General features: G+C 41.5%; 2 protein-coding genes across 2 annotated transcripts in view; both read left to right on the top strand.

Moving 5' to 3' along the window:
* The window catches only part of Tdrd1 (tudor domain containing 1), a 44,940-nt gene extending 26,671 nt beyond the window's left edge, over window positions 1-18,269 (top strand). Inside the window, exons 15-26 of the mRNA XM_042689356.1 lie at window positions 281-523; window positions 1,286-1,423; window positions 4,413-4,523; window positions 5,306-5,476; window positions 8,705-8,989; window positions 9,853-9,972; window positions 10,913-11,029; window positions 13,156-13,323; window positions 14,546-14,770; window positions 15,571-15,617; window positions 15,702-15,794; window positions 18,095-18,269. Of these exons, the coding sequence (XP_042545290.1) occupies window positions 281-523; window positions 1,286-1,423; window positions 4,413-4,523; window positions 5,306-5,476; window positions 8,705-8,989; window positions 9,853-9,972; window positions 10,913-11,029; window positions 13,156-13,323; window positions 14,546-14,770; window positions 15,571-15,617; window positions 15,702-15,794 (1,718 nt within the window). The 3' untranslated portion in view covers window positions 18,095-18,269. The remainder of the gene's footprint in view (window positions 1-280; window positions 524-1,285; window positions 1,424-4,412; window positions 4,524-5,305; window positions 5,477-8,704; window positions 8,990-9,852; window positions 9,973-10,912; window positions 11,030-13,155; window positions 13,324-14,545; window positions 14,771-15,570; window positions 15,618-15,701; window positions 15,795-18,094) is intronic.
* Window positions 18,270-22,519: 4,250 nt separating this feature from the next.
* The window catches only part of Vwa2 (von Willebrand factor A domain containing 2), a 36,034-nt gene continuing 35,641 nt past the window's right edge, over window positions 22,520-22,912 (top strand). Inside the window, exon 1 of the mRNA XM_042689411.1 lies at window positions 22,520-22,579. The gene's annotated coding sequence lies outside the window, so the exon portion shown is untranslated. The remainder of the gene's footprint in view (window positions 22,580-22,912) is intronic.

The raw sequence follows: 22,912 nt of genomic DNA, 5'->3' as shown, positions 1-22,912 counted from the left end.
GCATTCTCATCCCCCACTGAGAACAACCTTCCAGGAAACGGATCTGTTTATAGATTTTCTTTTTGGACATTTTGTGTCAAACAGAAGCACAGAAGCTTAATCATAGGCTTTTCCTCTATTAATTCTAGCTTGGTTTTCATGTTGAGAAAATGCTTCTACTCAGGCAGGACTTTTTGGTTACAGTATTTTTCCATAGATTTAGCTTTCTGGAGTGAAGTTAAATGTTAAAATACTTATCTCAGGAATTATTTTTAACATTCTTTTAAAAATTATTTGTCAGGGGTAAAGCCATTGTTAGGAGTTTGGACTCCAGAAGCTATTGGACTCATGAAAAAGATTGTTCAGAACAAAATGGTTATGGTAAAAGTGGTGGACAGGCTGGAAAATAGCTCCCTGGTGGAGCTTATAGATAAATCTGTGACACCAAATGTGAGCGTGGCCAAAGTTCTCACAGATGCGGGGTTTGCCGTGGAAGATAAGGAGATGGTGGCAGAGAAAACTAGTGACGCAATGAAGGCCAGTGGTAAGTAAACTGTCAACCGCGTAACCCCTGTGCAGTCCAGATGGTCCTATAATAAATATATGGGTTCTCCTGCTTCCAGGAAGAATACATACCTGAGTGCATGTCACCTTGAAAATCAAGCCATCATCTACATGCATTTGAGTATGTTTGGAAAGAGCATTTTTAAAATTTGAAAGTATTATGGGTCACACTGGCAGCTAAACTGTGATCAGAATGTGAACTTGAAATTGAGTGAAGTATTAATGGTTCACTGGGACTGATTTCTAAGGTCAGCTTTCTTCTCAAATCCCCTAGAATACCAGTGGGAATTTATTTTCTTGGGGCATGAACTCTGGACCTACGCACTGCCCCTGAGCTCCTTTTTGCTCAAGGCTAGCACGCTATTACTTGAGCCACAGTGCCACTTCCAGCTTTTTCTGTGATTAGAGATAAAGAATCCCATGAGCTTTTCTTCCAGGACTGGCTTTGAACCATGATCTTCAGATCTCAGCTTCCTGAGTAGCTAAGGATTACAGGCATGAGCCATCAAGTCCTACCTTTCTGGCTTCCCGCTTCCCTTTCCTTTTTATTGGCATATAAAAATTTTATTACTTGTAGCTTATAAGTATTATTGTGCAAAAGGGTTTCATCATGATCTTTTCATACATACACGAGTAATTTGATCAAATTCACCAAAAGCAGATTCCTCAGCAACCACCTTGTTACAACAGCCTCCTCATATTCTGCCCATTTGGTTTGCAAAATGGTCGGTTATTTCTACAGCTCCCTTAAGAGTAGAAGAAAAAGTAGATGTATTGGAGTGGACGTGGGTCGAGCTTGCCATTGATGAAACGGTAGATGTTGTGATCTGCATGCTGTATAATCCTGGAGAGTTCTATTGTCACATTCTTAAAGAGGATGGTAAGTTGTCTTTTCTCATTTCTTTTTTTCTTACCTATGCATTAACATAAAGCTTAAGATGTTTATTACTTAATAACTTAAGATGAGTTTTATTGCTAAGTGTTAAAATTTTTCTTTTAACAAGTGTTAACATAGATATTAGTATTTCCAAGAAAGATTTGGTTGTACTGTCTTTCATTCTGTCTGAACCCATTATTTCTGTATTAGCAACCTTTGTTTAAAAATGTATTCAACTTTAGAGAATGTCTCCTGGTTCATTTTTATACATTAAGTTATTGACTTTATTGATATTTATTAAATTATTTTTACTGCATCCAAATAGATAAGTGCTCTAGAAGGCCTACAGCATTATGAATTACCAAAAAGATCAGTACATTCAGATAACTAGTCTTTATGTTGGGATATAAAACACCATCCATATCCCAGAAGTGTCCCCCATGTCTTCTAGAACCCTCCCCCCTCCATGCTCCTTAGCAAGCACTGCCTCACATGGGCAGTGACAACATGGACTTGTTTTCCCAGTTCCCAGATTTGGGATGTCATAGAAAGGGAATCATACAATAGATCTTTCCTTGGCCTTGTCGATATATCTTTTATGTTGCCAGACTGTTGCTATATGCATCTGTAACTTGTTGATGTTGTGTTCCATTGTAGGAGGGCACTTTTTCTAGCATTGAACACATGGCTCATTGCTAGTTTGCAGGTATACGATGATGGTTGCTATGAATAACCCTATATAAGTGTGGTATTTACACATTTCCATTAAGTCTAAGTATAGGAATTAAATTACTAGATCATAAAGGAGTATGTATTTTCTGATTCAGTCAGTGAATGCCAATGTGTAAAGTGACTGTTGTCACTTCTGAGATTTCTCATAGCTCTATAGCCTCACAAACTCTTGGGTTTTTTTAGCACTTGAGCCATTCTAGTGAAGCTGGTAAGTATCACTGACTTTAACTCGTCTAGATAAAGGTTTTTTTTTTTTTGTCTAGTGAGGACATTAAACTAGGTAACCAAGTCCTTGTCTGACCTCCAAGTTGGCAGGTGGGCCACTATATCATGTAAGATAAAGCTCAGAATTGTAAGCTTCCTTTTAATTTATTTTTTAAAGTGATTTTTACAAGAATATTGTACAAAGTTCAAAAGCTAAAGTCAAGCACAGAGTGGAAAATAAATTTTCCACTTCTTGACTTTCCGAATACCATTCCTCAGTGGAACTCTGTACATATGCTTTTTTTTTTTTTGTCGGTGGTGGGCCTGAACTCTGGGCCTGGGCACTGTCCCTTAGCTCTTCAGCTCAAGGCTAGAGTTCTACCACTTGAGCCACAGTGCCACTTCCAGCTTCTTCTGCTTACATGGTGCTGAGGAATCAAACCCAGGGCCTCATGCATGCAAAGCAAGCACTCTACCACTGAGCCACCTTTCCAGCCCTATACATATGCTTTTTATAAATACGTGTTCATGTTTATGTAACTGTAAGTCATAAAATGACCTTATTTATTTCTTTATAAACATATTTTTGATATCCACTCACAGAGTATTTTCTTCATTTTTCATTTCTTCTCCTTTTGCTGGGGCTTTGAACTCAGTGCCTCTCTTATTTTCATTTTCTGCTGCTCCATCACTTGAGTCATGCCTCCAGACCTCCTTTTTGCTGATTAATCAGAGATGGAATCTTATGTACTTCTCTGCCTGTGTTTGCTTCAAATTTCAATCCTCCAGATCTCAGCCTACCAACAATCTAAAATTTCAGACATAAAAGCACCAAGACTCAACTCTATTTTTCTATTCAATACATTTTCTTTTATTTTGGAGCACTTTTAGGTTCACAGAGAAGTTACAGAGATGATGTGGAGAATTCTTGTATACCCCTCACCTCATTTCCTCTGTAGTTAAAATGATACAAAAAAAATCATCAGTGATATATTGCTAGTCACCCAACTCCAGACCTATTTGGATTTTGTTCAATCTCTTTCTCTCTCTCCCCCCCCCCCTCTCTTCACCCTCTCTCTCCCTCTCTCTCTTTCCCACTCCCCCATCTCTCTTCCCCCCTATCCCCAGGATACCACATTGCTGTTGAGTCTTTATTCTTTTCTGTGGTGCAGATAAATAGAGGATTAGTGTTTCCAAGCTTCCATTGCTAAAACAGCCATTGTGCTCTGTCCTTTCACTCTGATAGTGTGTCCTTGGGACAGCACAGCTGCAGTTACCTTGTCAAAGGGTCTGTGTGCCTGTGCTTCCACGAGGCAGTGTCCTTCCACAGGTGGGCCAAGCACACCACAAGTGCAAGTGCATTGTTTGTGCCGCAGTATTTCAAATAACCTGTCCTTGTGCTTTTTGTTCTGCCAGTATGGAGGTTAAGTTTCTCTGTCTGTGACTGAGCCCTTGGTACATTTCAAGACGCAGTCCCTGGTCTTTCTCATAAACAGTGCTTCAGATCCCTTTGCCTTACTTGCTAAAGCTCAGTGTGGGCTTTGTCTTTCTGCTGTCTCTGCAAGGCCTTGGCCTACTACTTCTCTGCTTGATCAAGCTGCTTCCTACAAAGTAACTTTTGGCTGTCCAACTCTGTAATTCTGTACCGTGTCTCAGAGCCCTTTCTTCCTTTCTATCAAATGTATTATTTTCAGATTTCTCTAGGAAACTTTCATCAGAGCTCTCTGAATTTCCTTAGCATCCATCAACTGTGCTGTCCATCTAGTGTTTATATGTCTGCCTGGAATCCTCACTCATAGTCTAGAGTGGGTGGGCACACGGATGGCAATGCTATGGTTGGGTCTCTCCACCCAGGAAGTCATTGGTTTGGCTTTATTGCAAGTGTTAACCACATCAACTTAAGAGCTTATTGATTTTTTGGCATGGAAATGTATTTGGTGTGCTTAGTGGCTTGAGAACATACCTTCTGCTGTTGTGATCAGTACATCTCAAGTTAAAAGACAGCTGGGCTTTGGTATTTATCACTAATACTGCTGTCTCTGTGTTGAATTTTCAGCTTTAAGCACCCTCAGAGAGTTGAACAAATCATTAGCAGATTATTGCCAGCAGAAGTTGCCAAATGGTTTTATGGCAGAAATAGGACAACCTTGCTGTGCCTTTTTTGCAGGTAAGATACAGCTGGTGTCACTGTGATTTTTAGACCCTTTTGCTTCTTGATATTCAATTTTCCTTTTTTTTCTAGTGTGTCTGTTCTTCTCAATACTTACATACAATTCCTAGCCATGACCTAAGTGAATGCTTCAGTAATAGGTGTTTTCCAGGTGCTTTTTTTTTTGTAACAACCAGCACCCAATGGCACATTTTTGCCTTCACTTTATGTAATATTTTAATGTAATGTATGTTTTAATGCTTTTCCTTCCCAAATTTTTTATAATACTAAGTTTAAAAACAGAATTGTTCAAAGCAAGATCATTGTTGCTTCTGATCACCCTGTACATGTTCCCATTGAAAACTGAAAATGTTGGTGAAATACCTTTACAAGAGTTTCATGACAAGAATTGTTCTACTGTTTATTTTTAGACTTTTTTAACCAAGAAACAAGTGAAACAATGTCACTAGTTTTAAGTGTATTGCAAAATCTTGAAATACTGACTTAAGTGTTCAAGTTTACACCTTTACTTTCACATCTTGCTTATTGGATAGGTAATGAGTGAAATCTTCCTATCAGGTATAAAACTATATGGTATATAAAGATTTTGGAGATAGTCTCAAAGTAGATGTTGGAAAATCTCAGTATAGGAGTTTTTGTAGGAAAATGTAAAGGCATAATCTGAGGATGAGAACAAATTTATTAGCTCCCTTTGATCAAGGTGTTCTTTTTTCAAGTTAGAAATTTCATATGTGAATGAAGAGAAATGTCCCATATCATAAGTTTTGTGTTAAATCTAGGTGATGGCAACTGGTATCGTGCTTTAATCAAGGAAATCTTACCAAATGGTAATGTGAAAGTGCACTTTGTGGATTATGGGAACATTGAAGAAGTTACCACAGATGAACTCCGAATGATACCATCCAAGTTCTTAAAACTTCCCTTTCAAGGGATACAGTGCTGGTTAGTAGGTACGGTACAGGATATGAGAGTTTCTCAACACTTTTCACATACTTGTCCGTGTTCTAAGTATCAATATCTGCAGTTCTAAAGTTTTATGTGAGCTACAATATTATACATCCTATAATAAAATTTAGAAATTGTCTTTACAAATAAGAGATTTGGGCCAAAATACCCAGTGTCAGGAAATATCCCATGCCTGTATCAGTGCCAGGAAACTGGTTTTCTCAGTGATTGGAGTGAAAATGGACACAGCCCTAGTGAAGGCATCCTGTAGGGCGTTTTAAGAGCCTCACCTGTGCAGAGGCTCCCGACTCAGCAAAGTTACTTCCAGTAAGTTGTCCCAAAGCCGTCCAGCCAATGACACAGGGTTCCGTTGTGAGGAAATTGATTACACTGCTTTTCTTAATGACAGAACATCTTACTATAACCAGTATCAGGGTTGGTTATAAGATGGTCCATACTTAAGGTTTGTACCTATTTTGAAGGGTTGCTGTGAGAGTTAATATTTTCAGGATCTGGCTCTAAAGTTCTACCTGTATATTTCATTCATTAAAACAATCTGTGCTGTTGATAGGAAGAATTGTTTATGAAATATGTGTATAAATGGGTTGCAGAAGACATGTGAGTGAGTACATGTGTGTGCGTAGAACTGCTGCTCACGGCCTGTGAGGTACTCGGCAGACTATTTAAATGTCCCTTGCTTCCATTTACTCATCTGGAAAAGGCTTCTTCATAGCTGCTAAGAATAAAAGAGATTAAAACATAAAGCACTTAGTAGTACTTGGTGTCCTATCTCATTGTGGCTAGTTGCTATATATAAACATTTATCATTATTATTATTATTATTAGTGTGTGGTTATACAAAGAGAGTGCAATTCTGATGAGTACAGTGCATCAATGTCACCCCTTCTGGTATTCTCTCTCATTTTTCCCCTTCCATCCCTACCCTAAATTATGTAGTTCAGTGTTTACATAACATGCAGTCAATATGACTGCACTTGCTCATACGCATTTCTTGATAAGAGAATATGTGCACATATATGCACATGTGTTTTCCCATCCCCACAAAAAAGTTGTAGCTGGGTGTGAGCTGGTGGCTCACACCTGTAATCCTAGCTACTCAGGAGGCTGAGATCTGAGGATCACTGCTCAAAGCCAGCCTGGGCAGGAAAGTCCATGAGACTTTTATCTCCAATAAACTACCAAAAAACCGGAAGTGCCATTGTAGCTCAAGTGGTAGGTAGAGTGCTAGCCTTGAGCTGAAGAGCTGAGGGACAGCACCAAATCCCATGACCAAAAAAAAAAATTTTAGTATGTGCTTAAAGAGCCAGCAACTCAGGAGGCTGCAGTTAGGAAGACCACTTGAGCCCAGGAATTTGAGACTAGCCTGAGCAACAGAGATCTGGTCTCAACTTTTTGTTGCTTGTGGAAGATTGAGTGCCAAATTGTTAATAGCGGTCATGTCAAAAAGAATAGGCCCAGCACTGGTGGCTTATGCCTATTATAATCCTAGCTATTCAGGAGGCTGAGACCTGAGGATCACAGTTCAAAGCCAGCCTAGACAGGAAAGTCCATGAGACACTAATTTCCAATAAACACCAGGAAACCGGCAGTGGCACTGTGGTTCAAGTGACAGCGCTCAGGCCCAGAGATCAAGCACCATGACCAGCCAAAAAAAAAAAAAAAAAGATGTCAGGGCTGGGAATGTGGTTTAGTGGTAGAGTGCTTGCCTAGCATGCATGAAATCCTGGGATCAATTCCTCAGTACCACATAAACAGAAAAAGCTGGAAGTGGCACTGTGGCTCAAATGGTAGAGCGCTAGCCTTGAGCAAAAGAAGCTCGGGGCAGTGCCCAGGCCCTGAGTTTAAGCCCCAGGACTGGCCAAAAAAGAGGAAAAAAAGCATAGATGTTCTTTTTTTTTTTCATTTTTCATTGTTTTTTCTTTCTATTATGTGGGAAGTATGTTTCGTCTTACTGTTCTTAATTACTATGTTTTATGTCAAATGCTTTTAAAATGTGGCTCCCAAACTATTTTATCAAATAAGGAAACTAAAAAGTTGTAGATCTCAATCCCTCCTAATTATAAATTCCTGGGTGGATCCTAGAAATCTCTCTCTCTCTCTCTCTATCTCTCTTTTCCTTTCTCCCTCTCCCTCTCCCCCTCTCTCCCTCCCCCTCCCTCCCTCTCCCTCCCTCTTTCTCCCTCTTTCCCTCCCTTTCTCTCCCCCTCTTCCCCTCCCCCTCTCCCCCTCCCCCTCTCCCCCTCCCCTTCCCCCTCTCTTCCCCTTTCCCCTTCTCCCCCTCCCTCCCTCCTTCCATCTCCCTCCCCTTCTCCCTTTCCCTTTCCCCCCTCTTTCTCTCCCTCTCCCCCTCTCCCCTTCCACCCTCTCCCCTTCCACCCTCTCCCCCTTCTCCTCCCCCCCCCCCACTTTTTTTCTGGAACTAGGACTTAAACTCAGAGTCTCAAGCTCTCACCTTTTTCTGCTCATGGCTTATACTCTACCACTTGAGCTATACCTCCACTCCCCTCACAGGATTTTTCTGGTTACTTGGAGGTAAAAGTCTCTTGAACATCCAAAATTGGATGTTCAGATTTCAGTCTCCCGATTAGCTAGAATTATAGACATGAGCCACTGGTGCCCAGCCAGAAATTGGCGTTTTAACAAGCCCACTAGGTGATTCAGTGCATGTTCACTCTTGAAAGTTACAGTTAGAGAAGTAGAATTGAAAGCCTGCGGTGTGTAGTATGCGTCTTCAGTCCCAGCTCCTGAGAAGATTGAGATAGGAGATTCACTTGAACTGAGGAGTTGAAGACCAATCTGGGAATGATGAGACCTCACGCTCCCTCCCCCAAAAAATAGAAGCCAAAATTACCCAATAAAAATAATTTCAAATAGAATTTTTAAGTTACTGTTGGAGAATTCTCCACAACAGTGAGTATCAGTTGATGTCTGATCATCAGAAACTTCCCATTGCTCATTGTGTATGTTACAGAACACCATTGTAGATTCTAGAAAAGATAATACCCCTGGTTTTGCCTATTGGAAATATGACAAGTAATGATACGCTAGTGGAATGTATTATGTTAGCAGGTACACAAATGATGCATTTGTATAATTGTAAAAAAACATTGCTGAGCCAAGTAACACAGACTTGCAAGGACCCAGTCCTGCGTACAACTGAAGCAAAAATTCACCTTCTGATGGGGCTCTTTAACACTATTCTTATTTTCCAGATATACAGCCTAAGAACAAACACTGGACGAAGGAAGCCATAGCCAGGTTTCACATGTGTGTGAGGGGCACAAAGCTCCAAGCCAGAGTGGTGGAAATGACTGAGAAGGGGGTGGGTGTTGAGCTCACAGATCTTTCCACTTCCTACCCCAAAATAATTAGTGATATTCTGACTAGTGAACACCTGGTTTTAAAATGTGGCTCACCACACACCTACTTGCGGAATAGGAGACTGGTTAATAAATATAATCACCAAACTGACACCAAGGAGCTTCAGGATAATACCCGTAAGTCATCTGAAATTTAGATTTGTCTTTGGTTTTCACGGGCTATGAACATTTTGTTTTCTATCCTAAATGATATCATATTATTGGAGAGATTGATTTTTGTGGGCATAGATTGATACGATCATTAAAGTTAATTTTTTTATTCTTTTTACTGGGCAAACATACTTATTTTTAATGTATTTATCAAGTAAAAAGTGTTATTTATCATAAAAAAGTGCCGTACAGATTGATGTCCCTTCTTAAAAGGCGAGTAGATTAGAATTAGATAAAATTGACTAGAAATGAAAAGACACAACCGGAATATGACACAGCAGTGTAATAGTTCAAGGAATCTCATGATAGGTTCACCTCTTGTAACACCCACATAATCTCTCAAAAGGGGCACCTTGGAAAATTGACCATTGAATTCCGGAATATTGATAATTAGGAACTAATGAACAAATTAAATCAATTCCTTGAAGAGAAATTTTAGCTGGGTGCTGGTGACTCATACCTGTAATCCTACCTACTCAGGAGGCTGAGATCTGAGGTTTGTGGTTCAGAGCCAGCCTGGACAGGAAAGTCCAAGAGATTATCTCCAATTAACGACTGGAAAACTGGAAGCAGTGCTGTGGATCAGAGTGGTAGAGTACTAGTCTTGAGTGCAAATGCTCAGGGACAGGGCTCAGGCCCTGAGTCCCCAGCCCCAAGCCTGGGGGGAAAAACAAGAAAAACTTCTTTATATTTTTTTTTTTTGTCTTTTCTTTTTTGGTACTGGGGATTGAACCCAGGACATTGCACTTGCTAGGCAAGCGCTTTGCCACTGAGCTACATCCCAGCCCAACTTCTTTATATTTAATGAGTCCTGTCTTTCACGTCTGCAGCGGTCTCTTCAGCAGATCAGTGGAAGACGATAGAACTGCCGGTTCACAAAACTGTGCGGGCAAACATATTAGAGATTGTAAACCCGGATTTGTTCTACGCTGTGTCATCTGAGATGCTAGGTAAGGAACCGGTACATGCTGAAACTCCTACTTTCATACCTCGAGTTGTTTTTATTCATCTGTTTATTTGTACTTTCATATCTCATATTCGTTTTGTTCATCTGTTTATTTGTATTATCTTTGAGTTTCTTCAGCTGCTTTTTTGTAGCCTCTTTGAATCTATCTGGTTTTTTATACGTGTTCTTTTTTTAAAATGCTTCTATTTTATTGATCATTCTTATAACCATGTTCTTTAGTTCTTTTGGGCTCCAAACTACCCTTAGTGTCTGTTATGGTGGGATTTGTGGATTTTTAGAAGTTATGCTAATTGTAATTTTTTCACATTCCTTGTGTTCCTGCATTGAGATTTTACATGTCAAGGCCAAGTTATTAATTGGAAGATTTAATAACCTATAGTCTTGTAGTCAGTGTCCATGGTGCTCAGGCAGGACAGTGTAGTGGGAGGGTTACAGAGTAGTTTCTTTCCGGGAACAGGGGACAGACCCGTAGCCACACTTTTGCTACAATGCTCAGGGCACCAAGCCTGCTTCCCAGCACCACTCAGACAGAAGAGAACTACTTGGAATGGCCAGTATTTCCCCACATATAGGCTGTTGTTTTCATGTGGGTTGAAGATGGGGCTGGTCAAGGCTAGTTCCCTTCTGTGCTGCTTCCACTAGAAACTTCTCTTTGTGTTTGTTTACTGGAGGCTACTGCTGGCCGCCCAGAGCTTTTTAGTCTATGGGCAAAGCAAGTTCTCGCTTTCTGACTTGCTGTGCGGGTCACACCCACCCACACACCCATTTTTGGCCCTTCTGCAAAAGGCAACTAAGAGTTTAAATATATTAAGTATGTTTTAATATACAAAATGTTGTTGTTCATTAGACTTGACATCTTTTAGGTTCTATTGTTGATAGTAGTGTTGGAATTTTTACCAAAACAAAGATTGTTTCTACTTTAGAAAATCAAGAAAAACTGAGTCTATTAGCATCTGAATTGTTAGAGTACTGCAATTCTCAGAAGAGTCGGCCATCTTATAGACCAAGAATTGGAGATGCATGCTGTGCCAAATACACAAGTAAGGTTCTTTTAAGTAAAATATTAAAGGGAATGCATCTGGTCTACCCTCTTTTATGTAAGATTCTGTAAACTTTGGTGTTTTATGTGCATATTTCATCTGGTTATAAAAACATAAAATGCTAAAGTTACAACTTCTTTTCCGATATTGAGATCCTTCTGCTTTTCTGTTCTATATAGACTTTAGGCAAGGTCTACAGATCCATGTAGGTATGTGTATAACGTGTACAAATCTGTCACATCTAAGTAATGCTGGTCTGTTCACAGTGGGTCAGTATAATGAAATGATTCACAATCTCTCCATGGTTACTCAGTTATTTATTCATTATTGCTTTATTTTTTACTTGAGTAGTTTTAAAAAGGGGTTTCAATTCAACATGTCAACTTACGTCCCTCCGATTTGTAGAATGCTGTATGTGAATGTACTATAAGAATGAACTTCAGGGGTTCAAACACATTGATTAGGGTCTTATTCTAACCATTTAGTAGTTTGGGTGCATGTTTCCTTGGATAATATACATAACACGGGTACTGGATGATCTGTGTCTGTGTCTCTGTGTGCTTGTGTGCCTCCCTGGGGTTGAGATGATATGGGACTAGAGCCAGGTCACAGAAGGCTGCTTCAGGATCAATGGCTGGTTTGAGATGGCAGGCCTGTGACGAGCGTGGGTGGTTCTGAATCTAGCCGGTCGCTGGCAGGCTGGTTTCAGGCTGACAGCTGAGAACAGAGGGATATAGGGATGCCTCCAGTCAGTATCAAGAATGAGATCAACGAGTCTGCCTTCAGGGCTCAGTCTTGTCTTTCCAAAGAAGCCCCTTGGTTTTAGGATCCTGGGCTTTCCCACATGCCTGGATCCAAAGCTTAGTGAAAAGATAGGATGTGTACTTTGTTCTTGTTTCAAGGATAGAATGCCATTTCTCCAAGGATATTAATCATTTTTAAAAAATGTATTGACATTTCTTTATTTCCCCCGGGTCCTCTTTTTTGTTTTGGCCTCCTTGTCTTACCATTCTCAGCTTTCTTCAGTGCTTTGTTGTTCACATAGGTAAGATGAGACCCTAAAAAATTACTTGGAAGTCTCGTTAGGTGTGGACAGGGCTTTTCCATTGGTGGCCTTCAGTGAAGGGTGATTTGGCTCTGCCATTTTGTATCGTGCCAGTGTCCCTATCTTGAAGCACTCTGCCCTGTGACGGCCATGTTCCCACCCGAGTGCACAGCTTTCCAGACAGTTCTCCGTAAATTCATTCTCCTCCACTTGGCTCCCTGTCTGCTTGGCACTCTCTGTGGAGGAGGAACCTGCCGTCCTCTGCAGTTGGGTGAGAGCAGTTGCCCAGGGAAAGAGAAGCCGTGTCATTAAGCCATATTAAAATATGTGAAAATAAAACTGACCATTCTCTGTAGCAAGTGTAAAAATAGGTATGCTGTGTAAAGGTGTTGGTGAACCAAAGTCTATTTACATGTCTTGGGAAGGAGCTCGTTCCTTTGCCCAGTCCTACACCTTGAAGGCAGACAAGCCCCAGTTGCTGAGCCTTGAGGCTGGAGGTCTGAGGTGTGAAGTGGGATGCTGCCTCGTTTCTCCTCTGCAGGCTTTGGTTGAGCTACCATGGTTTGTGTAATCATTTCCACTCACTCATCTGTTTTTCTAGCCTTTAACACTACATGACCTCTTTTCTTGTTCCCTGGCCCATCTACTTAAAAGCAATTCAATCAAACAAACTACTGACACTTATGTTTTTTTAGTAGGACTTAGAATAAATTTGGCTCCTAATCTATCTTGAATTGTTGTTGTTGTTGTTGGTCATGGGGCTTGAACTCTGGGCCTGAACACTGTTCCTCAGCTCTTCAGCTCAAGGCTAGCCCTCTACCACTTGAGCCACCGCACCACTTCTGGTTTTCTGAGTGGTTTATTGGATATAAGAGACTCACGGACTTTTCTGCCCAGGCTGGCTATAAACCATGATCCTCAGATCTCAGCCTCCTAAGTAGCTAGGATTACAGGCATGAGCCACCAGCGCCCGGCTCAATCTTGAATTTTTAAGTGACATAAAATGTAACTTAGAATAACTCATCTTAAGGAAGGAAAGGGAGTCACTGACTGTACATCTTAAATTCCATTATGTTTTCAGATGATGATTTCTGGTACCGGGCAATTGTCTTGGCAACATCAGACTCCGATGTGAAAGTGCTCTATGCAGACTATGGGAACATTGAAACCCTGCCTCTTTCCAGGGTGCAACCAATTCTCTCCAGCCACCTGGAGCTACCTTTCCAGATTATTAAATGTTCACTTGAAGGTAGGCAATTAAGTCCCTTTCCAGTTTGAGTGTCTTCAGGTTTGTTTTTTGGTTTTTTGGGTTTTTTTTGGTCTTTTATGTTTCATTGCTCTAAATAGGAATCAAATAGGATATTTCAAGTAAAGATAGATCACTCAGATTTCTAAGTGTCAAATAGGATTATCAAAAGAAACCTATCCTTTATCTCTCCAAGAAATGACATTCATTTAGTCTGCCTTTGCTTCACAGCTTATTTTCAGAGCGTTGTGTTTCAGGGGTTCTTCCCTCTGTCACAAGCTCTGCTAGGAAGTGAGCTGAAGTGGACTGAGCTGTCCCCCAATGTCTTGTTCACTGTAAGGTATATTAAATAGGTAGGTTTCATTAGGTAGCCGGTGAAGAAGAAACCACCACATGCTATTCAGGCAGGAAAAGAAGTTTATTTACCGAACTGCTGCCCCCGCCATGCATGGTGGAGAAGCATGGCTGAAAAGGAAAGGGGGTGGGGGACCCACCTCTGGGTCAGGACTTATCTAGGCCAGGGACAGGAAGAGGTGTGGCTACACTGGATCTGGATGTGACCTCAGAGTCTGGGACCCTCCTAAGGTCAGATGGGAGGCACGTGACCAGAAATGGCCCAGGATGTGACCTAGCAGGAAGGGATATGACCAAGCAGGAGGGGAAGTGACTGCTTCCAGGTCTGCCAGTTACCTAGGTAACAGATAATGGGTGGAAACTTAGCCAAGAGGGAGGGAGGGGTCCCTGTTCAAATCTTAGATTCACCATTCTCTGTAAGGACTTTCAGACATATTCTCATGACACTTGTCAGCTGCCTTACTGAGGGTACTGAATCTAGATTTCTTCAACTCTCCATTGGAATTTGAATAGAGTCACGAAAATTTATCAAGCAGGCTTGTACTATTTTATTCCTCCTCAGCTCTCTACCAGAGAGCCCTACATATAGCACCCTGACGCTCATTGCCTGCGTGGCTTCCAACTCGAGTCAGGAAATTCGCTTTCCCACTATTTGCTTCTCCCATTAGTACATTAAGGGTTGACACGTGTACCGTTTATTGAGTAAATAGGAATTTTCCATATCAGCAGTAGTAGTACATCAGAGTAACCCAGCTATAGAAAGTAAGCCTTTGGCTTATAGACCTTTGATTAATTTACCTAAATAGGATGTTTTTAAAAAGAGACTTGAAAACTAACCATAATCTTTCTTTTATTTCCCCTCTCGCCCCAGGACTGACAGAATTGAATGGAAGCTGTTCTCAATTAATAATAGAGCTACTAAAAAATTTCATGTTGAATCAGAATGTAATGCTTTCTGTGAAAGGGATCGTGAAGAACGTTCACACAGTGTCTGTGGAGAAGTGTTGTGAGAACGGTACTATCAATATAGCTGAGAAGCTGGTGATGCATGATCTAGCACAAAACATGGCATTGAAGCCAAATGCTTTCAATAAAGGTGAAGGTGATTTATTTTTAAATATGTAATTACTAGCAGATGTGTAGATGTCAGAGCTAGCTGAGACTGTCACCTTTAGTTGACCTGATCTTTCTTTGCCCCCTGTGCTACAGTCCCTTCCTCTCCCTCCACATCCCATGACAGGGCTCAGATTCCTGCTGCTACCTTGTTTGCAGGGGTGGGGGGATTAGTCCCAGGGTCAGGCTCTACAGTGTTGGAGAAATCAGCACTGAGAGGCTCAGATTGAGGATTCTTTCTGCACTTTTTGTCCAGCTCACGTTTGATCCTAACCAGAATGACAAGAACTCCTTTTTTTTTTGGTCCAGTTGTGGGGCCTGAACTCTGGGCCTGGGCACTGTCCCTCAGCTCTTCAGCTCAAGGCTAGTGCTCTACCACTTGAGCCACAGCGCCACTTCCGGCTTTTTTCTTTTTGCTTATGTGGTGCTGAGGAATCGAACCCAGGGCCTCATGCATGCAAGGCAAGTGCTCTACCACTGAGCTACCTTCCCAGCCCAGAACTCATTTCTTGAGATGGAATTTCCTAGTGTTTCATAAGGCGTGCATTTGGCAGATCCTCCTCATCCATAAAAGATCCCATAGGTAACAGTCAGAGGGCCTAGCCCATGCAATATGTATGTTACTTTATAACAATAACAAAAAGGTTAGTAGACAACATAGAACCCCGATCTGGTTTTTAAAATAGAAATCCAGGCATGTGTACAGATACGTATTTGATCTGGTTCAAGTTTTTTGTCATTTACCTTGTGTGCTACCTAACTTTTTTTTTCCATTTACTTTAGAAAAGACACATGGGATGAATTGTCGCTGCATGGAGTTACAGAAGCAGGTGGGCAAAAATCCCTCTTAAGTGGAGTTACACTTCTCAGATTTTTTCAGAAATTAAATTCTACTATTTTCTTTTTTACTATAGGTTGAAAAACATGAACAGATTCTTCTCTTCCTCTTAAACAATCCAACCAACCCAAATAAATTTATTGAAATGAAAAATAGGCTAAAAAGTTAAGTAAGTGTGATTTTTGTTGTTACTTTTGTAGTTGCCCCTAGGATGTCCCCAGCTGGACTGTCAGGATGGAGCAGTTGGTGTGACACGCCCCCCTCCCTTCCCACGGTGAGGTGGGGCTTCATGTCATGACTTCAGACTAATATTCTCCCTTCAGCTGATGCTCTTAGTGGACCCGAGCCCAGGGGTGTTTGAATTGTCCTGGCCTTTCCTCAATGTGATTTGATTTTGAGAATTACTGTGTTTGCAGAAGGACTTATAAAAATGATTGGAGATGAAGCTTAGCTTCAAACTCCTTGTGTCCTGAAATCATCTGACCATTGTGATCTGAAATCATCTCATATTTTGTTACAAATTTACATTTGTCATAAATGTGATCTGAAATCATCTCACGTCTTGTTACAAATTTTTGAAAGTTCTCATGAGAGGTCATTGAATGGAAAGTGAGTTGGACCCACAGCAGGTTTCATGTCACAATGAAGCATCAGCCCTTTGAGCTGTGATGACTCCACTAGTTACAGAAAATATCAATGATTCTAAACCAAGAATTTTCCCCATTTTTGTCTTTTTATTCCTCCGTTTTAAAAATTATCTCTTGCCATAGTATGGCCTTCAGAAACTATGATCTAGCCAGGCATGGCGTCATGCTTATTTTTTAGCTGTGTAAGAAGCATAATTGGATGATTGTAGTCTAGGCTACAATCAAAAACTTAAGGAAAGTGAAAGGACTGGGATGTGGCTCAAATGGTGGAGCATCTGCCTACCAAGCCCTGTACCCCCACCACCAAAAAATAAAAATCACCCCATTATCAATAGTCAATTATAACTTCTAAAATAGTGCTCCTTGTATCTTTGAACTGCTGTTCAGCCGATAACAAAGGATCTTTGATTTATTCTGTGTGTGTGATCTTGTTGGCATAAATTCAGTATGTGTTAGGTCATTTGAAGATAGATCCAAGGGCGGGTTCATCTCAAATAGGAGCCAACGATGTTTAAAATGTATTTTCCATGTGATAATGTTAACTTTCTCTTTGAAGAAAGTGCAGTTAATTGAGTGCTAAGCTAAATGTCCTAAGGATCAACAGTTTTTACTTTCATGATTTATATCCTTTATAAATCTGGGGCCATTTTTAATGCAATTACAACCTTCAGCCCTTCCTAATACATTGTTTTAGTGCTTTCTGTTTTGGGTGCTTGAGTTTACCCTTAACTTTAAGAGTGAGGAATGTGCAGACACATGAACTTCCAGAATATAATCCCACCTAGCACCCATCATGGTATCTTAATCAAGCTGATTTAACTGGTATGCACTTTTATCTGCCTGAGTAGTAGGCTTTCCCCATCAGGATATTGAGAGTGCTTGCACACACAATTAAAGATGAAACCTGTATTTACTGTTGTTTTGGTTATATTGGAGACAGTGCTTATTAGCTTAAAAAACAGCAGTACACGCATAAACTAGCTTTCCCCTTCTGTGCGAATAAATCACATATTTTGTTCCCATTTGGATACAGTATTATACTTTATATCTGTGTAGTGCTTTATTTACTCAAGTGCTTTATTTGCCCTTTTCATCTTCACAATACCCTTACAGAGGAAGTAGACCGCACTGTTTACTTGTAGGCCCACACCAGCCTCTAGCACACAGGGGGATGTTAGCCTGAGTCTTACTGCTCGGAGCTGCGTTCTCTGGGCTCCTCAGGCTGCCCTGTGTGCTGGGCTGCAGTGTCTCTCAGCCTGTTGTACAGGATGTAAAATTAGGGGATAATATTAGAAAAACAGTGCACACATGGGTCATTTAAGCATACTTTGGTTATTGTGGTGAAAATCCAGTTCAAACATTTCTCTTACCTTTAAATTATTCCTAGAGACGAAGGAAAGTGTGTTTTAAAATGTTATTTCATCATCTCTGAAGGAATTCATTTTATTAACAATTTAATTGTAAATTGCCAAAATAGGAGTTCTATAATGATAAGAGCATATATTGTCTATAATAGATTACTTAAAAGTCATAAAGGCTTAACACAAATCAATACCACTTTTTTATATTTATATATTTTTTACATTTATATTTTTATATTTATAGCCATATTTTGTATTTGTGAAGGGGAAGATAAGCAGCTATAATTCATAGAATTATTAATGAAAATTAAACATCATGGTGGTATTGAACAAGTCAGATCTACATGTCTAATATCAGTTAAAAGGGAATATTTGGGAGTGCTTACATAAAACAAATTACAGTGATTAATTAAACACAGTTTTTATATGACGCATAAAGGTGGTTGGTTTTTCTGTTTCAGATAACAGCATCCTTTGGAAGCAAATGCTTAGGAGGAAAGAAACAGCAGTGACTTAAGAGAGAAGCATTGCATTTTGTGTTTTTGTATATTGGAATCTTTTCTCTTCTCTGGTTTTTTGTTAATGACCTTTTGTGCCTCCATTTGTTTCCTTACTTGGTTCTATTAGGTTGTTTGGTTGGTTGGTTTGCATTTTTTTTTTCTTCCAAGTTCTTCCTACCAAATAAATCTTGTATAGAAGATTCATTGTGCCACTCAGGAGGCCAAGGCTGAGTCCTACATCGTAAGACCCTCTCTAAAAGAAATAAAAAACAAGAAAAATAAACTTTAAAACAACAACTGAGAAGATTCACAAAAAAAAAATTCATGGGATTACTAGGAAGGCATAGAGAGGGGCTCCCTGCTGTACCTAAGACTCTCTTTCCTTTGGCCCATGCTGGGGGTTGAACTCAGGGCCTCATGCATGCTAGGCAAGCACTCTTACCTCTGAACTATAGCCCTAAGCCTGTAACCTTGGATTACTTAAGAATACTGAAGAAATGTAGCTTCATGCTAATATCAAATAAGTCTAGTTTGTGAATTCCAAAGTTTTATTATTTCCTGTATGCTTGAAGTATTTCCTGGTGTTCCCTGTTCCCATCATCATCTGCCTCTTATGTCCTCTCTGAGGTCATCAGCATCTTCTTTCCATCCTTGATGCTTTTGGCCACAGCGTCTATCCTGGGGTTCTGGACTGGTCCTTTGGGGTGGGAGAGGTGACACGGGGAGGGGAAGGGGGAACTTCCTGCTCCTGCCCAACCATATGTCCTTCCAAAGCCCTAGCCACTCAGACTTTGGTTGTAAAAAAAAAAATTCACTGTTTTATGAAACACAAATGTAGTTACCAATTTAAGTTTAAAAACTGTGTTAGAGTAAATGTTTTCTTGATGCACATAATCTTAGATATTTTTTCTAAGACTTTTTTTTCTAAGAATTATGGGCCAGCTGACTTTCCTGCCAGCCCTAAAGTTTCTGTTTGAGAATTTTCATGTGGTTTAATTACCAGACTCTGAAAACCTAAGATGTCTCTCACACAGAGTAGATATAAGCCTGGTAATTGGGATCAGCCGCTCTGTTATAGTGGAATTTTTCCTCATGTAAAGATGTTGCTCAGATATTGATGTGCTTGTATTTAAAGTTCATGTTTATTTGCTCAAATAAAAACCTTTGTCAACCAGCTCCCCCGAGCATGCTTCCTGCTGGACTTGCGCTGATTTCTGTGCAAAGGAATCACAATCACACTGCAGAAGTAGATGTCTTTGTTTATCCCATCTGCTCTCCAGCCAGAAAGCACATGCAAATGACAACTGGCCTTTTGATGAAAGAGAGCCAAGGAAGCTGTTGAAAGATTACAAAAGATCATGTGTAAAACTTCATTTCTTCCAGCTGTAGCATTTTAGCCTGTAGTGCTGGAAATTCATCTAGAAACAATTAGATGGAGCAACAAGTTTGGTGATTGAGTTGGTTCCCCAGAAGAGATAATAGAGCTGTAGCACTAGCCTCACAGATCCCACATACTAAACTACCAAGTCTTCTTTCTGAATACACCTAAGATGTTTCCTAGTTCAGTATGTCTGCAGTATGTTTCACTGAACAAGTATTGAGCTCCAACTGTGTGCTCGACAGTTGGTGCTGAATCTGTGGTTTAGTGTGGTCCTGCTATTCACAATTGGGAGAAGTGTAGAACCTCTGACCTAATTTGGCCATCGATGAATACACCAAATCTGAGGCTGTGTCCAAACAAACAGTTTATTGTTAGGCAGAAATACTGAGGTGAACCATCTGTGCAGAAGTGTGAATGAGGGTGATTGGGATGCCATAGCTGAGCTCTGCTGTGTACAAGAAACACTTGAGAATCCAACGCATGCAGATTTTCCTGCACAAGCATATTCTGCCCAATTCCCATGGGGAATTTGATTTATGGTGAGAGTGCCATCCAAAATCAATTGGCCCTTATTAGAAGCCATTGTTTGTAATGGGTTCATCACCAACACAGCTGCCTGAAGTGGGCAGGTGGAGCTCACGACGACTCTGCCCTTTCCCACATCATGAGGACCCCAGGGGCTGACCACAAAGTGTAAATACACTAGGTTACTATGCCCTGAGCATTGTTCAGACATTGCAATCATTTCCCCAGGGAAGCCTTTCAGACAACCTCCTGAAAACTGGTCGTGGTTTTATAGAATTTTAACTACCTGGCCTCATCTGTTTTCCTGTCCTGGCTTTTTAGCCCTGGAGTGATAACCATGAGACAGGAAAGTGTCCAGCCCCTGTGATATGAGTCTTGCAGGAAGGAGGGAGGGACTTGTGCTCATGGAAGTCAGGAGCAGACCCTACTCCTAGGTGCATGGATTACCACTATAACCTGTTCCATATATATATGAAACAGCAAAGTTGATGATTGGGAAATTTGAGACCAAATGGCTGGGAAGTATTGGCAAGATGCTGTCTCAGAGCATTTGGCTATTTCCAATGTTAGTTGAGTGACTGTCACCCAAGCTTTTGCCTTCATGAAATCCTATATTTACTTGATTCAGCCAGACAGCAGCATGTTTCTCAAATGGAAATCAGGTATCACCTTGCACATTTTTTTCACTGTCTTAAAAGACATTGAGGTGTATGCTTTTCACCTTTAGGTCAGTTGGTGCCTTTTTGGAAACCCGGGGGCCTTAGCCGGAAGGGGTAGCATTTCTGCTTCCCATGACCACCACAATATTCTTTTTTCCTGGCTCTTCAGACCACCCTTGTCTAACCTGCTGCCTGGGAGCCCTGTGTTTCTGTGGGATGGCTGCTTTGTCATTTAATCGACATTGGTTTTCTGTACATTTCTCAACAGGGCTCCGATTAAGTGGCTATTCTGTAGGATCAGGGAAATATACAACTTTGTAGGAGCCTGTTGGCTTTATCGCTGTTCTTTTCCTGTGTACTTTCATCGTCTGGGGGAACTGGATGCGAAGAATTTGAGTTGGGGTTCTGCAGGGTTGAGAATCATTACATTTGTTGCCCTTGGTAGATGAGGAACTGAGCAACAAGAGGTCTTTTATCTCTGTACAAAACCAATAGGCAGACCTAGCTGGGGCATCCCAAACCACTGTGTCTCCAAAGCCATGGGGATTGTGCCACACTGGGCTCTTTGAAGTGCATGCTGTGGAGTACTGCACAAAATTCACAGAATTCACTGTACCATGTGTGTTAACTGAGACAATGTATAGGGCAATTGGTGAAACAAATCACATTTTAAGACAGCATTTATGATGTATACATGACTAGATATGGCCAGGCACCATTGGGCGTGCTTGTAATCCTAGCTACTGAGGAAGATGAGATTTGAGGAACACAATTTTGAAAAGGTATAAAAAATTGCTCTTTGCCTCTCAGATGGAAATCATTAGGAACTAAGGGAAAAGGAACAGAAAGGAAGGAACAGATAAGCTTCTTGGAAGCCTATTTGATAATATGAATTAAAAAAAAAAACCTTGAAATTTCTAGCTATCTTCTTGTGGTCTAAGGAATTAGGCAAAGGAACAAAGATATGTAATAGCATTATTAAAACTGAAAGTTTAGTGTTGAGAAATAGCACATAGGTTAAATACATTTAGAACATTATGAAGTGACTTAAAACATGGAAAATCTGGTCAACGTGCCACTATTGTGGAATAAACTAAAACATGTAAGTTTTCTAGGGCTAGAAATGATAGGAAGTAACTACATGTACTGTAACAGAGTAGCCGAAGCTACAGTGCAATATCTGATTTTTCAATTTCTTTACTGGCATTTTCTATTTTTACTTTTGTGCAAGAGTGCACATGATGCCAACTTGATTGCTGAAGTACGAAAATTATAGATGATGCGATAATAGCCAACACCGAAAATTGTCTCTGTACAAAATATTGGACCAAAAACGCTATTTTGCCCTTCAACGATTGGTTCTATGTTAGGAATGGAAACACAAACAGGTACTCGGTAGACTTAAACCAGAAACCAGAAATGTTCACCAAAAGGTCGGCCTCTTCTCGCCTAGCTGCAATAATGGGACAGATTAATAAAAGTCAAGTGCCAGGATAAATAGAAACGAGGCCAAAACCAACGTTTGCTCATGGGTCCGAGCAATAAAACCTGATAAGCAGCCAGGGATGGCAGGTCTCGGTTGGATCAGGGGACGAGTGACGGGAGGCTTGGGAGTACTTTGTTACTTTGCCGGCCTCGGCCAACGCCTCGTTTCAAAACGTGAGGGGCGAGGCCAGCAGGGCTCCCAGAAGCGCCTCCTCCCTTCGGAGCGCGCCCCGCTCTCCGCGGGCTGCAGCCGCTCCCCTCCGCGCTCCAGGCAGAGACCGCAGGTGTTCCGCGTGGCTGCCGTCCCGGGGCGTCCGCGCTGCCAGGCCCCTGGCCCAGTGGAGCCTTCGCCTGCACCCCGACCACAGCAGCCTCCTTTGCCCTGCGCTCCGCCCGGTGAGTGATCGCGCGAGTCTGCCGGCCGGCCGGGGCGCGGGGACCCCCCGCGTGCGCCCGGGGTCCGGCCGCGGGGAGCGGGGCCGGGGGGCGGGGGGCTCTCTGACTCTTTCGGCGCCAGCCGCCCGGGACCGCAGCGCGGAAGACCCGCGCCGCCCCGCGCAGGCGCTGCGGGCTTTGTTCGGCATTGTCTGCGCCCACCTGAGCGCGGCCTTTTGGCAAAGTGGGCGTCCCGGGCAGTGCGCACCTGGCGCGCGCGCCCCTCCTGCTGCCCGCGGGCGATCTGCTGGGGGTCGCGGGAGGGGGAGCTGGCACGCAGAGTGCCGAGGGGCG

This window comes from Dipodomys spectabilis, unplaced genomic scaffold (assembly GCF_019054845.1).
Source record: "Dipodomys spectabilis isolate Male_0828 unplaced genomic scaffold, ASM1905484v1 ptg000125l, whole genome shotgun sequence".
NCBI classification, from domain to species: Eukaryota; Metazoa; Chordata; class Mammalia; order Rodentia; family Heteromyidae; genus Dipodomys; species Dipodomys spectabilis.
The sequence above is the reverse complement of the archived record's forward strand: the minus strand, read 5'-3'. Positions and strand labels throughout refer to the sequence as shown.